The sequence below is a fragment of the Fusarium vanettenii genome, assembly GCF_000151355.1.
Source record: "Fusarium vanettenii 77-13-4 chromosome 10 genomic scaffold NECHAsca_14_chr10_3_0, whole genome shotgun sequence".
Classification (NCBI taxonomy): domain Eukaryota; kingdom Fungi; phylum Ascomycota; class Sordariomycetes; order Hypocreales; family Nectriaceae; genus Fusarium; species Fusarium vanettenii.
Window position 1 is genome coordinate 448,273 of NW_003315871.1, and position 15,799 is coordinate 464,071.

At 50.7% G+C, this 15,799-nt stretch overlaps 5 protein-coding genes across 5 annotated transcripts; 3 read left to right on the forward strand and 2 right to left on the reverse strand.

Moving 5' to 3' along the window:
* Window positions 1-1,059: 1,059 nt before the first annotated feature.
* NECHADRAFT_85924 (uncharacterized protein) lies at window positions 1,060-2,368 on the forward strand (the record flags this gene model as incomplete). Its single annotated transcript, XM_003047555.1, has 3 exons — window positions 1,060-1,280; window positions 1,328-1,577; window positions 1,628-2,368. 3 exons carry the CDS (start codon window positions 1,060-1,062, stop codon window positions 2,366-2,368), a joined length of 1,212 nt encoding a protein of 403 aa, XP_003047601.1.
* Window positions 2,369-5,120: 2,752 nt separating this feature from the next.
* NECHADRAFT_96896 (uncharacterized protein) lies at window positions 5,121-6,931 on the forward strand (the record flags this gene model as incomplete). Its single annotated transcript, XM_003047556.1, has 3 exons — window positions 5,121-5,271; window positions 5,410-6,227; window positions 6,275-6,931. The coding sequence occupies 3 exons, from the start codon at window positions 5,121-5,123 to the stop codon at window positions 6,929-6,931; spliced, it is 1,626 nt and encodes a 541-aa protein (XP_003047602.1).
* A 178-nt stretch (window positions 6,932-7,109) lies between these two features.
* On the reverse strand, window positions 7,110-10,624 carry NECHADRAFT_51041 (uncharacterized protein; the record flags this gene model as incomplete). The annotated part of the gene is made up of 9 exons (XM_003047731.1): window positions 7,110-7,392; window positions 7,450-7,576; window positions 7,630-7,650; window positions 7,705-7,840; window positions 7,916-8,101; window positions 8,178-8,231; window positions 8,803-9,200; window positions 9,249-10,207; window positions 10,254-10,624. The coding sequence occupies 9 exons, from the start codon at window positions 10,622-10,624 to the stop codon at window positions 7,110-7,112; spliced, it is 2,535 nt and encodes an 844-aa protein (XP_003047777.1).
* Window positions 10,625-11,950: 1,326 nt separating this feature from the next.
* Window positions 11,951-13,872, forward strand: NECHADRAFT_64202 (uncharacterized protein; the record flags this gene model as incomplete). The annotated part of the gene is made up of 7 exons (XM_003047557.1): window positions 11,951-12,124; window positions 12,176-12,233; window positions 12,287-12,573; window positions 12,622-13,044; window positions 13,094-13,305; window positions 13,354-13,525; window positions 13,573-13,872. The coding sequence occupies 7 exons, from the start codon at window positions 11,951-11,953 to the stop codon at window positions 13,807-13,809; spliced, it is 1,563 nt and encodes a 520-aa protein (XP_003047603.1). The 3' UTR covers window positions 13,810-13,872.
* A 167-nt stretch (window positions 13,873-14,039) lies between these two features.
* On the reverse strand, window positions 14,040-15,753 carry NECHADRAFT_51051 (uncharacterized protein; the record flags this gene model as incomplete). The annotated part of the gene is made up of 5 exons (XM_003047732.1): window positions 14,040-14,431; window positions 14,513-14,709; window positions 14,768-15,495; window positions 15,551-15,592; window positions 15,640-15,753. 5 exons carry the CDS (start codon window positions 15,751-15,753, stop codon window positions 14,040-14,042), a joined length of 1,473 nt encoding a protein of 490 aa, XP_003047778.1.
* Window positions 15,754-15,799: the final 46 nt, after the last annotated feature.

A 15,799-nucleotide genomic window follows, 5' to 3' on the forward strand; every position in this document is an offset into this window, starting at 1 on the left:
GGTCATTTCTTCCATCTTGGGGCTTTGTTTCTTTTTATATCTAAGATCTGTTGGTCGACCAACACTTCTTCCCGAGAGATTGGATGAGGCCCAATTCCCTGTGGCTGTCACAGAAGGATCGACATTCCAACAGAGACAACTCAGTTCAGGAATGACACACTGTCTGAATCCTTCGGGCTTGATCCAAAAAATCAAAATCCACTGTGGACACGGAACACTTCCGGATCATCATTCCAACCCATCTTCAAGACCCATACCTAGCAGCATCGCTAAGGAAAAAGCAAGGAACCCTTGGTGTCAATGCGCCAGCGGACGGTCTCCATTTTGATCCCTGTTCCTTTCAGGAGGATCCTTCTAGGGCGCGGGGCACAACGCGCCACCCGTTATTCCCTCGACCGGCGTCATCCTCAGAGGGCTGAAAGGGAGGGACAGAACGTTGTTCAACATCAAACCGCTCTCTTCAACCAACAGTAGTAAACATGATCCTATAACGGTCTTACCAAAACATTCGATCCAATGACTCGATCCTCCTGCCAGCAAAAAAACCACGCCGCACGCTTCCCCTGACATGGCCCGCTGGGACCCCTTGCTGCGCCGCTTGCACACACCAACAACCCTGGGAGACAGACTCCAGATTTTCGAATCGGGATCTATGGTAGGGTACCTGATGGCCCCCCCCTCCCCTGCCAACGGAAGTCGATTCCTAGGTCCCCCGGTCCACCCTTTCTAACCTGTATTATCTTCCCTGCCGGTGAAACGCGCCTACTCGAGAAATCCCGTCTCTATTTGCCTTTCATCGCGTCTCCGCCAACGTTGCTCTCAGGGGACAGCGGCCCTTGTCCTCGGGGATGAAATCACTCAAAGGACGGAAATTCAAAGACAATGCAATGCGTTCTTAGGGGTCCTCCTTATCCACGCTTGGCCTAAAACTCTGCAGTATATATCCCCTCTTGCATCCGCGCCTCTCTGCAATACTACCACGCTCAACTCCATTCAAGTGCCTCATCCTTGTCGGCTAGTTTTACCTACCTGCCTCGCATTGATTGAACGTTGCCCACCATGCGCGCCGGATTCGTCTCTCTCCTGGCCCTCAACGCCGCCGGCGTTTTGGCCGCCCCTCAGGCCACCACCATTGCTTCTTCAGCACCTGAGGTGACAAACATTGACGAGATCAAGGACCTCGCTGCCTCTGCGTATGAGAATGCGCAGGAGTTTGTCGAGACAAACGCCAAGCGTGGAAGCACTTGCAACTGGAGCAACGTCCGCGTGCGACGGGAATGGTGAGTCTCAACACTCTATTCTAACTTATCTATACTGACAATAACAGGAACACCCTCTCCAAGAACGACAAGAAGGCTTACATCAACGCCGTCAAGTGTCTCCAGTCCAAGCCTGCCAAGACTCCCGCATCTTTCGCTCCTGGCGCAAAGACTCGGTTCGACGACTGGGTAGCCACTCACGTTGACCAGACGCAGATTATCCACTACACTGGAAACTTCCTGGTCTGGCATCGGTACTTTACCTGGTTGTACGAGGAGGCTCTTCGCAATGAGTGTGGATACAAGGGCACCCAACCTGTAAGTCACCACATGGCATTTGTAGATGCAATCTTACTAACGATCCATAGTACTGGGATTGGTCCCTCACTGCCATCACTGGCCTCGCCAAGTCTTCCATCTTTGATGGTAGCGAGTACTCCATGTCGGGTGACGGCGAGTCCATCCCCAACCGCCCCGACGTCATCCTCGGAGCCTCCAGCGGTCTCCCCCCGGTCTACCTCCCTACCGGTAACGGTGGCGGCTGCGTCAAGTCGGGTCCCTTCAAGGACATGAAGGTCAACCTCGGTCCCGCAGCTCTGGACCTCCCCGGCGGTATCGTCGAGGCCGCAACCAACCCCCTCGAGTACAACCCCCGTTGCCTGAAGCGCGACCTGGGTGACGCCGTCAACAGACGGTACGCCAACGCCACCTCTATCCTCCGCAACATTCTCCAGCCCAAGAACGCCTACGACTTCCAGATGCAGATGCAGGGCGTCCCCGGCTCCGGAGACATCGGCATCCACGGAGGTGGTCACTACTCGCTTGGAGGCGACCCCGGCAACGACGTCTTCACCTCCCCCGGCGACCCTGCATTCTACCTGCACCACTCCATGATCGACCGCGTGTGGTGGATCTGGCAGATGCTGAGCCCCAAGGAGCGCCAGTACGGCAAGTCTGCCCTCATGGGAACAAACACCTTCCTCGACATCCCTGCCAGCAACGCCACCACCTTTGAGGATTATGTCAACTTTGGCTGGGCTGGTGAGTCCAAGCAGATCAAGGACCTGATGAGCACCCTGTCTGGTCCTTTCTGCTACGTCTACTTGTAAGCGAGCGAGCGTGTAATGTAAGCGAGAGTCATTGTATATAGCACGTGTTCATCTTCTTCAGCCCGAGTCGGCATTGTCTATTATATTAGGCTCGAGTATCTAGAGAGCCACAATATTAAACCTTTTAACTCGTCAATCAAAACTTGATCCATCCGTAGCTGTCAATCATCCCCACCAGTAGTTTGCAAACTTGGAAGCGAATGTACCTGAATCCTCCAGTCTCAGCCGCATACAAAACTCCATCTCGCTTCTTGCGCCATCGCATCGACCTGCTCGCCAAGATTGCGGCAAGGGCCGGAAAATGTCCTAGCGCAGGTGGTGCCTCCGATTTCTGACCAAGGCGCTGACCAAGCGAGGGAGATGCAGCAGGGATTCTGTAATACTGGGTCTGATCAGGGGTTACAAGATAGAGCAGCGCTTTCCTAGATCAAGAGTTCGATGCAACGCTGTGCTATCTAGATCCAGTCGTCTCTCCTGAGCAGTGCGTCCCCATGCCTGGCATGATCGTACGTCTCATCCGGGTGTCATGGATACTACACGGACGGGGTCTGGATCTGTCGACCTTCCATTTCAGGGCCGTGGAAGGGTCTCATACAGGGGCCAATCGTAACGACCCCCGGATGACCGTGGATGCGGCCCTTGACAGTGGAGAACGGGGTTTTGTTAGATGGAGGAAATGCAGGCGAAGAACGGATGAACCACTGTAAGCTCTCCCAAGCACGTGGAAATGACGGGTCATGACAGCTGCCTCGGCATGGACGGGATGGAACAGTAACAACGGGGGGCCGACGAACGGAGTAAGCAGTAGAAGCAAGCGTATTTAGGCGTATTGACATTTTGCTGACGGCCAAGATGAAGGAGCAAGCCACATTATCGCTTGACAGGCCGTTGACACTTGGGTTAGTTCATGTTGGCCGCAGAGTGGCAAAGTGGTGTGACTTCTGACTCGCGCTTATTTCTCACTCAAGCTCTCGTTCTAGAGCCAGCACGCCGCATAGATAAAGGCTCTCAGTTGAGTCCCTCTATTCACGATGTTCCTGGTCAATCAATTCTAGCATGTTCTAGTGCCAGGTCCCCCTCATCTCAGCCGCATCCCATCATCTCGTCCAAACACCAACGCTAACACTTCGAGTCCGGCTCCAACGCTAGCACTCTAGCCCGCGACCGGAATCGCCTCATCTCATGCACAGACCGTTAAGCGAGCTCTGACCAGCTGAATTAAAATGTCCCGCGCTTGGTGCGGCAAGGTCGGAACAGGACTGGGAATAAACGGGCTAGTGCGTGTTTAAATGCATTATCCCTTCAGGTGAGAGAGGACAAGCTTAATGCCGCGGATTATATGCTTGTTTGGGTAGTGCATGTTCCCAAAGGATAAAGTTATACCCTCGGTCTACCCGTCTTGTTTCCTCAATCGTACTCGTATGTAAGCGGCGTTTCCCTCTAGGTAAATATTCCGGTCGATAGAGTTTGTAAGGCCTGAAGGCATCCAACCGGGGCGGATCAATACCCCTGGATTTCTCGGGTAGATATGGTCAGGGATACACGTCATCGCCGTATAGAGATTCAGCAGAGACGTTACAGTGGTGTATCGTGACATGGGTCCCGGTAACCTCTTTGATCAACTCTTGTCAATGACGAGTTTGAAGTAGAAGGTGGCTTCCAGAAACTCCAACAAGCTGTGCATTCTTGGCTGCGACATTGCAGTTAGTCTCGGTCATAAATTGAATTAGAGTTTGCAACTTAGTTGGTGAATATAGCAACCTCCCCTTATAGGACTTGAGTTCAGGTGTTTTGGCAGGATCTTGGCGCCGTCACTTATGAAGAACCCTGTGCCTTTTGCCACTTTACTCACCCTCCTCGGCGACGGCATGTTAAGTGTGACGATAAGGAACAATGAGAATAAAACAGGTTTTGATTTAATATCAAGAAGAGCTATAGAGGCACGCTTTATCGTGCATAGGTGGCCTCGGAAATGGTAGGAGGAATCTTGCCTAGGAGTGACGAGTCTTGACAACTTCGATCAACTTCCCAAAACTACTTGTTCACATGTGCTCTGCCGAGGATACTCAAAAGGCTCTCCTTGGTGGGAAGTTTATATGGTGAAATTTACTTGACTACGTACCTCGTCGCCGTACTCTTCTTTTATCTCGTCGACCATCCTTTGCTCTGTAGGGTAAGTGATATGGCTGGTCTCTTCTGGTTCAAAGCTGAATGCCGCAATATCAACACGCTCTATGACAGTTATATAGACTATCTAATAGAATTATTTGTGTTTTATTCTCTCTCATGGCAATTGAGTAGTTGTTTATGGCGATTGACGACGTGGCCGTATTGCTAATCCAACAGGAATAACAAGCTCAGCTGGTCTTAAGATGCTATAAACAAGCCTTTCGTTATAGTTTTCACGTTTCTTTGATGCCAAGTTAACTCCTCAGATGTAATTTAAAGAAATGTTTCAGTCGTTTCAATGTGACTGGGGGCAAAGCCGTGGCTGCAGTATTGCCCTGGCAGATGTGGATTCTACAGAACGTGTGGAAATACCCCAACTTCTGGAAACAGGAATAGGAATTACACGCCTAAAAACACAATATCATCATTGAATAAGTAAGAAAAACGATTGCCACATCCTTGATGATTTGTTGGGTCAGACACCAAAAATGCTCAGACGGAGCGGAGAATCCAGAATCCGAAACGAAGCTATTCGCTTCACGCGATTGTCGATCCCAATCCCCCAACTTTTCGCACCATCACGATGCAGTCTTCGCTCTCATATCACGAACCCTCCATCACCGTTATATCTATACTTTCTGGATTTCTTTTGTTGCTGAACTTGCTCAACTATGGCCTAGACAAGGTCGCGTATTGTGGCCTTATCGGTCAGGTTGCTCTTGGCATTGCTTGGGGTACTCCTGGCGCGAAATGGCTCTCTCGTGAAGTCGAGGATGCTGTCATGCAGCTGGGATATCTTGGGCTCATTCTAATCGTCTATGAAGGTAGGAAGTATGCCATAAATTTACGGCTTATCTGCTAACCCAGAATAGGTGGTCTAGCAACCTCGTTCAGATCATTGAAGGCCAACATTGGTCTTTCCTCTGGCGTCGCTGTTACCGGCATCCTTCTGCCCATCGGTCTATCCTTCGCTTTAAAGTCCATGTTCAATGCATCCCCACTCCAGGCTTTTGCTGCAGGCGCTGCTCTCTGCTCAACAAGCCTGGGCACCACCTTCACCATCCTAGGCACTAGCGGCCTCTCAACGACAAGACTCGGCGTCGTCCTAACAAGTGCCGCCATGATGGATGATGTGGTAGGTCTCATCATGGTCCAAGTCATTTCGAATCTGGGAGGAGACTCATTCGATGCCGTCACTGTCGTAAGACCCATCATGGTATCCCTCGCCTTTGCAACTCTTATGCCCCTCCTTGGCAGATTCGTGGTGATGCCTGTCACTGCCAAACTCAACACTTTCCGTGAAGCACACCCGTCTGGAAAGGTCTCTCAGCTACTCAAGTTGAGACAGACTGCCTTTGTTATCCATACAGCCCTTCTTCTCGGTCTTGTGGTGGGCGCTACCTTTGCAGGCACCTCAAGCCTCCTGGCGGCATACATTGCCGGCGCAAGCATTAGTTGGTGGGACTCTGAGGTTCCTCACGTCCTAGACCGAGTACCAAGTACTTCTACTGGAGCTGAGACCACAGAAGAAAGAAATCAGAGCAGTGATAACACCATTACGGACCAAGCAGCCCCCGCAATCTCAGACCAAACAAGCATAGCCCTGGCGATGGACGGCGGATCCGGCATGGAGGTTTACGAGTGTTATTACAAGACTGCCGTTGAGCATATCTTGAAGCCTTTCTTCTTTGTGCGTACTTGAAGGCCAATTTAGAAGATAACTGCTAACCAGCACAGGCATCCATTGGCTTTTCAGTCCCCATCACTAGACTCTTTTCTGGCCCTGTGGCATGGCGAGGCATCATCTACACAGTCCTCATGACCATCAGCAAACTAGCCTGCGGTATCTGGTTGATTTCCTTTGCAAACCCCCTTCGACCCTTCCAAAAGATCGCGCAGAGTCTTGCCGTCATGTGCAAGAGAAATCCAAAGCCCCTTGTCCCTGGGGCCCAGTGCGCAGACCCTGCCTCAGCCGCTCGGGATATCACGACGGCATCGGATCCGACAGAGGAGCGGGAGGCTGTACCTTTGGAGGCACTGGCTGATACAAGTGCCCGTCCCGTTTCCCCTGAAGTACGCAATTCAACGCCAAAGCCTGAAAAGGCCGTGTCTCTGTATCCAGCATGCATCGTCGGTCTAGGAATGGTTGCTCGAGGGGAGATTGGATTTCTAATTGCTGCACTGGCTGAGAGCAAGGGAGTATTTGGTCGCCCACCCAATGGTCAGCCCTCGGAGATGTTTCTTATCGTGACTTGGGCTATTTCCCTTTGCACAGTGATTGGACCTATCTGCGTTGGGCTTCTCGTAAATCGAGTTAAACAGTTGGAGGCTGGAAGCCTGAAGAGCAGAGGCGAGGGTAAGCGGAATGTTCTCGGGGCCTGGGGAGTGAGTTAGATGTTTGCATGCACATCACTACTATGGAGGAAGGAAACATCGATTGTTGAGAAAACTCCATATATTCTACTCGTATAGATGTTTAAACCTTCCATGACTCGCAAAACGTGGGCACTAACAAGAGATCCTCAACGCCTGAATAAATTTACTGATCTCTCCCTTTCGGTTCCGAAATCCTCTATGACCCGTAATCATAGAAACCGCGACCACTCTTAACGCCAAGATGACCGTTCTGGAGGAACTTCTGAAGATACTCACGAGGCGCACTAGGAATGTCTCCTCGAGCATCAGCGTAGTGTTGCTCAATGTCCAGAACCACATCCAGGCCAACAACATCCATCTGCTCAAAGGGACCTTTGGGTGTCTTGAGAACCCCTTTGAACATGGCATCGATTTCTTCTGGAGTTGCAACTCCTTCTGATGCCGCAAGGAGGGCTTCCCTCTTGATGGCCGCCCAGATACTACGACCGGAAGGTCAGTCTGTAAACGTTTGAAAGATATGGTGTGTTTCAGCTTACCGGTTGTAGATGTAGCCCATGGATGGCCGCTTGACTTCGAAGGGAGAAAATCCATGTGCCTTGCATTGCTCCATCATCAAGGGGATGTAAGCGGGGTTGGTAGTTTTGTGCCCCATGATTTCAATCTCTGCGAGCGTGTTAATCAATGTGAATATTCAAGTAAAAGATCCAATTTCTCACCTGGAGTCTCAGGAGGCCAATCTATACAGTTTGCCACAGTCAGCTAAGTTACGCTCAAATAGACTTTAAACGTACAAGAGTGGGCGCTCAGAAAGCGGCGTTCATTCTTCAGGGTGATACCCTCCAGTATCTCAGAACAAGAGTAGCTACTAGGGTTGGAAGCAATGATTGTGTCCTCTCCTGCTAGAGAATCCAACTCCACGATCACTTTCTGCTTGAGGGCAAGTTGCTCAGGCACACACTGTCAAGTCAGCTCAGTTATCTGTGTCCAAGGCAGTTGTCTCACCTCCACAACAAGCCATGCTGTTTTGAGTGCTTCGCACAATGTTTCTGGTGAATGTGTGATGATCCTTCCCCATTGGCCGTTTTTCTTTCCAGCGTCTTTTCGGAAGCCGTCGATAGCTTTCTGGCTGGCCTCGAGTTGACTTTCTTGGCCATCAACGAGATGAACGTCGTTTCCTCTACTTGACCACTGCAGAGATCTCGTTAGCAATACTTCGGGAAATTTTCTTGAAATTTCAAAAAGTCTTTGGGTGTGATATTCATACCATGAATGCAAGACGCCTGCCTTGGGTGCCCGCCCCGATCAAAGTGACCGAGGTCTTTGGTGTTACTGAGAGAACCATGTTGTTGGCGAATGTGAGACTATAATCAAGCTCAAGATAGATCAGAATTGAGAATGAAGACGAAAGAAACAAGATACTTGTCCAAAGAAAGCAAAAGACTCCGCAAGTGGTCACCATTCAATATTATAGTGGAAGTCGGATCCGATCTGCCTATGTCGACCCGCAGTGGCAAACATCTCCACTCAAGCGCAAGCATCATCGGATCCGAGACTCCAACAGTCAATCAGGATTGCAGATCAAGCTGCAGAGCATTTGCTCCTTTCGGCGGAGACTATTGGAGGCATTCCGCACAGCGGAACACCAATGTTGAAATGATATCATCATCACAGATATCTGGTTTCAGAGACACATGAGTCTTCAGATCAAGATGCAATGCAACATGTGGCAACCATAACCTTGTTGATCCTCTTTGCAGATTATTCTTGGCTCGTGGCAAACTACAGTATCTTACAACCTATTGCACACCCAGAATCGCAACCGAAAAACGCCTCTCGACGTCAGCTTCATCCTGTGCCCCCGAAGAGAACTTGGCAATAGCAGCTTGCACAGACTTGGAGCTCTGTGGAAGATGCTTCAGCGTTCGCTCCAGCGTGGATAGCAAGCTTTGATACGTCTCATCCGTTATCTTTCCAACCCCAAAGTCTCTGTCGATAGCCTTCCGTAAAAGCTGCACACCTGCAACAGCATGGTGTGGATAGGGGTCTATGGATACGATCGGAACCGTAAAGGTTGTCTCCCGAACTCCTTCTTGGCCAAGGGTATCCGGATCCGGTGGACGCCTCAATGTAAAGGTATTGTGCAGACCAAATGCCAAGGTATTCATGACAGTGTTTTCGGCGTCTGTGCTGATGTCTGCTATATCAGCCAGTAGGTCATGGCGATCCGTAACCTCCATTACATCGACGAGCATCAGGATGCTAAGATGGTAGTGAAGCATGAGAGAAACTGTTCAAGTCAACAAGTGTACTACTCTTGGAAGGCCAAGACACTTACACCATCGGAGCTTGGTTTGCTGCCCAAGAAACTGCATCCGCTTGTGACACTCATCCAAAAGTGGACGATAGACTGTACCAAACTGCTTGATGGAGTCCACCACAGCCAAATAGGCCTTGCGAACTTCAGACTCATCATGCCCATCCCGGAGAGCCTCTTTAAAGATGGCAGTCAACTTCCACCCCAACAACTTCCAAGATGCTCCGGCAGCGATGATCTGGTTCGCCCTCTCGTCCGTCATGTCAGAACTTCCTCGACTCCAATGCTGTGCAGTCTCGTCAAACATTTTGGCACATGTTCTGACTAGTCGCCACGGCAGTTCAGACTCGAATCCAAATAAGCCTGAAGAAAGCAGTGGGCGACAGTTGAGGGTCAAGGAAGCCGAGGTATCAAACGTCAAGGCGGCCCAGTATGCAGTGCTCTCTGCATTGATGAAGCCTGATGTCTCGATTGACTCTGGTGTTGTGACTATGCCTTGTGACTTGAGTGATGGTGAGACCTTGGAGCCACTGAACTGGAGATTCTTTTGTCGAGCCCTCAGAGTTTGGATCTGTTGCAAAGCTGTGTGTACACAAGCTTGTCCTGAGATACCATCGGCTTCTTCCTCCTCCGAGATCCCATCTGGAATCGGAGTCAAAGCAAATAAAAGCAGGGATAGCATTGAGCGGTAGGAAGGCCTGTTGATGATTCTAAGCATATCTCTCCGTGCATGCCGCCAAAGAGCTTGAACAAGCAGACGGTGATCATTGTCTGAAAGTGCGGTTCGAGAGCTAATGGGCAGCCATCGTGCAGAGAATGAGGCAATAGTGCTCTGAAGAGATTGCTCAATCAGACAACACCTTTGGCTCCCTCTCCCTGGTGACTGCCCGTTATTTGTAGTAGCATCTGCCATGCATCCATCGAGATGGCAGCATAGATCCGAGATGCTGACATACTTGTCGGCGAGGTTATGTCCAAACCTAAGACTGTCAATATTATACTCGGAGCCGAAGCGGTGTCACTCACAAGAAAGGGCAGCTATATCTCCCCATCCAAGACCCAAACACAGCTTCAAAACCTTCCCGATACAAAGTCTCCAACCACTTAGAGTCAGCATCACTAAGAAGGCCCGTATTCTGCGCCGTAATAGTCGAGTACGTCGGCGAAGGCGCAACAAACGGAGTCGACAACACCGAGGTTGTCAGGCTCTCCCGGTGAGCACCGCGTTCAGAGCCGAGGGCAAACCCCTCATTACCCGCGGAAGCTCTGCTACCCTGGGTCGACGACGTGTCACTTGAGGGGTGAGATGCAATCCTGCGACGTCCCTTGCGCTTCACTCCACCAGAGCTGCCACCGGTCGCTTTGGCATCTTGGATCCACTGTTCGGGGGTAAGCATATACTCTCACGTGGTGATTTAAGCTCTCGCTGCATAAGGTAAGTTACCTTGAAGGTACATGATTTGTGGCGGTTGCGGCAGCGCGTGCAAGAAGCGGGCACTTCTCCAGCGGCGACGTTGCGGCTCTGGGCGGCGTCGCAGGCAACGCGCGATCGGCGACACTCGTCGCAGCTGGAGAACTGGGTACGTCGCGTGACGAGGCCGCCTGGCATGATCAGATCCACCCGAGGGGAGAGACGGATCCGAAGGGGATGCTTGCTGCGAGTGTCAATCTCAGGCTCAAGGATTCATGTGGGGATGAGACAACAGAGAGAAACGGAACCGGGCCCGACTCTTGTAAAAGATATGAGAGTCCAAGATGCGGGGTAATGCAGATCCCCTTTCTGGGGTAATGAGAAAAGACCGGGGTAATCTTGTCCGGGGACTGCATCCATCAGTTCATGACACCCTTTGCAGTAGCGTCTCCCAGCTGATGGCTGGCGTCTAGCCAAGAATTTCGCTTTGACGGCCCGTTTCCTTGATCTTGGGGATTGTTTAGACGACGCCACAAAGTTGGGAAGATGAAGTACGCTTCTCCAGGGAGAGAAACTCCAATTTTAAGTCCGGAACCGGTTTTGAGACTAACTACGGAGCACTCCGTAGCGGTTTTTGCCCAGTGTGCGGCCGCCATGTGCCAGCAGGGATCATCGGAACCGAGACGTGACTCGCTAGTTGTGGCAAGTTATCACCGGCAAGGCCATTGTCTTTCCATGACGCAATTTGGGGAGTTGGTCTTTGGCTTTGTTTCTCGTCAGAGCCTACTTTGTCTCTTTTTTAGAAGAGACAACTGTAGAAAGCATTAAGAGTAAATAGGTCTCTCCATAAACACCGGCTCAACAGTCAAACTGGAAGGATCAACTAACCCACTTCACATGCAATATGAAGCCATCATCGAACCAACCTTGCAGCCCTTGACACAAGCGAAAAGACGATGCCACCCACGCCTGACTCGCACATCCATCTCGGATCCGATTTCCCCCCCGTCAATGATCGTCAACTCGCTTGTTCGAGTTTCTTGTTCTAGACAAGCGTCTCCCCGCAAAATCACAACTTTTGTCCGCTCCATTTGCCGAGTCAGTGGATACTCAAGCCGCTTACGCTTGTTCATGAGCGTTGGAAAAGGGCTGCGGGGAAAAAACATGGGGAAGGAAAACAAGACATGGGTATGATTCAAACATGTACTTAAGACCCTGATCCCATCGTCGAAAGGATTCAAGATCCAGGATCTCTACAGCCAGATCTTGCCTCGAAGACTTTCAGCAGCAGACGTTTACTTTTGCTGCCATCATGGCTTCTTATACTCCTCCCAATGAAAAGGCAGACTTTGTCGAGGCCGAGATGGGTAACAGCTCTGACCATCCGCGAAAGGGCGAGGTCGACCATATCGACGCCCTCACTACCGCACCCGGCACGACGCTCGGTTCCTTCTCGCACCTCGATGAGAAGAAGATTCTTCGCAAGGTCTGTCTCTGCAATCATGTCAAACAACAAGTTTCTAACCTTTGTCTACAGATGGATCTACGGTTGATCCCCATGCTTGCGCTCCTCTACCTCCTCTCCTTCCTCGACCGTAAGTCGACTCCCAACAACATCACAACTCACCACTAAAATGCACTCTTTCAGGTGGAAACATTGGAAACGCCAAGATCGAAGGTCTCCAGGAGGACCTCAACATGACGCCCGACCAGTACAACTGGTGCCTCACAGTCTTCTTCTTCACCTACGCCGCCTTTGAAGTGCCTTCGAACCTCCTCCTCAAGAAGCTCCGTCCTAGTGTTTGGCTGCCCACCATCATGGTGGCTTGGGGTATTGTGATGACTCTTATGGGTATTGTCAAGAATTACCATGGTCTTCTCATTGCTCGCATCTTTCTCGGACTCACAGAGGCTGGTCTATTCCCTGGAGTCGCGGTAAGTTTACATCTTCTGCAACTCCATCTTGTCCGCTAATTTCTTTAGTACTATCTAACCATGTGGTACTGCCGACACGAGATCCAATTCCGCCAAGCCCTCTTCTTCTCAGCCGCCTCCATCGCCGGCGCATTCAGCGGTCTCCTCGCCTTTGCGATCGCCAAGATGGACGGCGTCGGCGGCCTCGAAGGCTGGCGCTGGATCTTTATCCTCGAGGGTATCGTCACCGTCATTGTCGCCATCTGCGCCTTTTGGGCTCTCTACGATTTCCCCGAAACCGCAAAGTTCCTGACTGAGGAGGAGCGCGCCTTTGTTGTGTTCCGACTCAAGTATCAGGGTCAGAGACAGGCTACGAGCGAGGAGGAGGGTACTCACACGCAAGTTGCGCAAGCGGATGAGTTTAGGTGGGAGTATGTCTGGAGTGCTTTTAAGGATTGGCAGATTTGGGTCAACATCTTTGTCTACTGGGGTGTAAGTGGCAGTTCTACCTTTCATTATGGATTAAACTAACTGGTTTCAGATTGTGTGCCCTCTCTACGGCATCAGTCTCTTCCTCCCAACGATTATTCGCAACCTCGGCTACACCTCAAGCCACTCTCAACTCATGACGGTTCCCATCTACATCACGGCCGCAATTATTGCCGTCATCGTTGCTTGGACGTCAGACCGAGTCGGAAAGCGAAGCCCATTCATCGTCGTGTTCCTCTGCATCATGATTGTTGGCTTCTCAATGTGCGTTTTCCCTTGAACATTCATAGCCCGGCGCTGACTCTTTCTCAGGTGCATCTCTACCAGCAACCCCAAGGTCGTCTACGGTGGTGTCTTTATCGCGGCCTGTGCCATTTACCCAGCCTTCCCTGGTGTCATCACTTGGCTGTCCAACAACCTTGCAGGAAGCTACAAGCGAAGCGTTGGTATGGCTATTCAAATCGGAGTCGGAAACCTCGGAGGCGTAAGTTTATACATGCACAAGAAGATCTCAACAACTAACTTCTATAGGCCATGGCTTCCAACTTTTACCGACAAAAGGATGGTCCTCGCTACATTCTAGGACACGGTCTGGAGCTCGGCTTCATCAGTGCTGGTATTATTGCCGCTCTGATCCTTATTGTGAGCTACGATCGCATCAATAAGAGCCGTGAGCGCAAGATGGCCCAAGGCGAGCACAACCAATACTCTCCCGAGGAACTATCGGCCAAGGGCGACAAGGCGTTGACCTGGAGATATATGCATTAGTTTGGGGTCTACCAGATATTTATGTCACGTAATAGTACAGCGCAAATGTCAATTACGCATGTTAGTAATGAGGAAATGCTGGAGTGCAGCCACAACGACCATCACTGTCATTTTCAAGATATCGCAGTCACTAAACGCCCTTGGCACATTTTGATATTTCACTATTGCTAAATAGGGTCAACTCGGTGGCACAATTTCGTCACTGAGTTGGCATCAAAGGAAACTCTACGTTAATAGGTGAAATTACTGAGAATATGGTTTGAGAGCTTCTGGTGAGCTGCCACTTCCAGTCTGCAGAGCGCGCAGAAGGTCAGGAGATCTCTTCGGCGAGTCTTGGCCAGGAACGTCCTTGAGTTACTGTCAGCATATATTCGGTTGAAGCCCATGGGGGTGTTTACCTTCCAGGCCTCATCAAAGCCAGTGGAACGAACGTACAATACGCTAGGTCCTTCGACACCATCAACCACCATATGTTGAATCTTCTTCCAAGTTGACTCGTCCTTCAAGACTTCCCAGGACTTGTCCTTGTACTCTACCATCAGCTCGTGGCAAATAGCCGTAGCGCGTGCTTGTTTGATTGCATGGCCGTCATCCCCAAAGTCGTAGAGCCTCTTGCCAATTTCTAAGATGGCGAGTCAGATACATAGAGTGCCACCGCACGCAATACAGGGCAGGTTGGAATATCCCATCAAGTTGTACTCACCTCTAACAGATTCCTCAGACGGCTGCTTGGGGACATAAGACTCAATGCTTTCCAAAGAAATAGCAGGACAGCCCCGAGCGGCATACTGCACAAGATCGAGCCGAATCTTCCACTCCAACAAGCGAACCTTGTCTGCAGTAGACAGCCACGGCTGAGAGTTGATGGTTAGGTACATCAAAGCGGAGTTGACGTGATGCCTAAGACCCCGTCAGTTAGCTGCCCTCCTGACCCAATCATGTGTAGTGATGTACTCACATGAAGAAAAAGTCGTATTTGACATGATGAGGAGGATGAATCGCGGCGCTCGACGCCACAAGGATCATGGCGTGAAACATCTCTGCTATCCTCTCGTCCAATTCTTCGGGTTCCACGTGTACTTGTTCCAGGATGGCGATCATCGGCTCCCTGGCTCTTTGGATGATACCATCTTCGATCTTACTCTCATCCTCCATCCGGACTGAGCCCGCCAGCTGAGGATCTGCCTTGACCTTTTCGTACATTGAAAGTAACGAGGGCATCTTTGTGGACCTTGGAATGGTATTTGCCTGCTGCTCGCTGGCGAGAAGCAGCTGGTCTAACCCCTCGACATTATGGACACAAGTCTGAGCAAAGGCCTGGGCGGCGATTGCAGGCTGTTTCCACTCAAGACCGTACATCAGCTGGATCAAAGGATGCACAACACCGGCGTGCAGGCGGAGAAGGATGTCATTAGCCGAGTCGTCACCTTTCAAGAGGTGAGACTTGACAACCGACTCGTACCCATCGCGCTCGATGACTCGTTGGAAGTAGGCGAGAAAGTCTAGGTAATACTCCTCTTTTCCCAGATATTCAGAATCGTGATCCCAATGGGTTATGAGGTCCTTTACGGCGTCTTGATGCTGAGAGACAACTGGGCGTTGCAATGGGTGACGCAGGTCATGTGCCTTTTGGATGTCGGCGACACTTGCACCTGTTCCATACAGGGCTAGCAAATGATGCGGCATCTATGTTGACTTGTAAGCAAATTTCCAGTTCATTACGTTGGATAGCTAGGCTCACATGGTCATGAAACCCGACATTGTTCAGGAATACGTGGTGATTCTTTCCGGAATTAGCATTTCGATTCCCAAGTGGTTCTGTTGCCGCACCTCCAGATCCTTTTGCAAAGTCTCGGTCGCAGTCTTAGCGGCCTCTTCACTCTGTTTGATGTTCCATAATCCCGTGCTATTCGGTGCGATGTGGATTCTATAAGGGGTGGTCATGGTGCTGAGATGCCTCTGATGTCGAATGAAAGCGGGACTGTTCTTC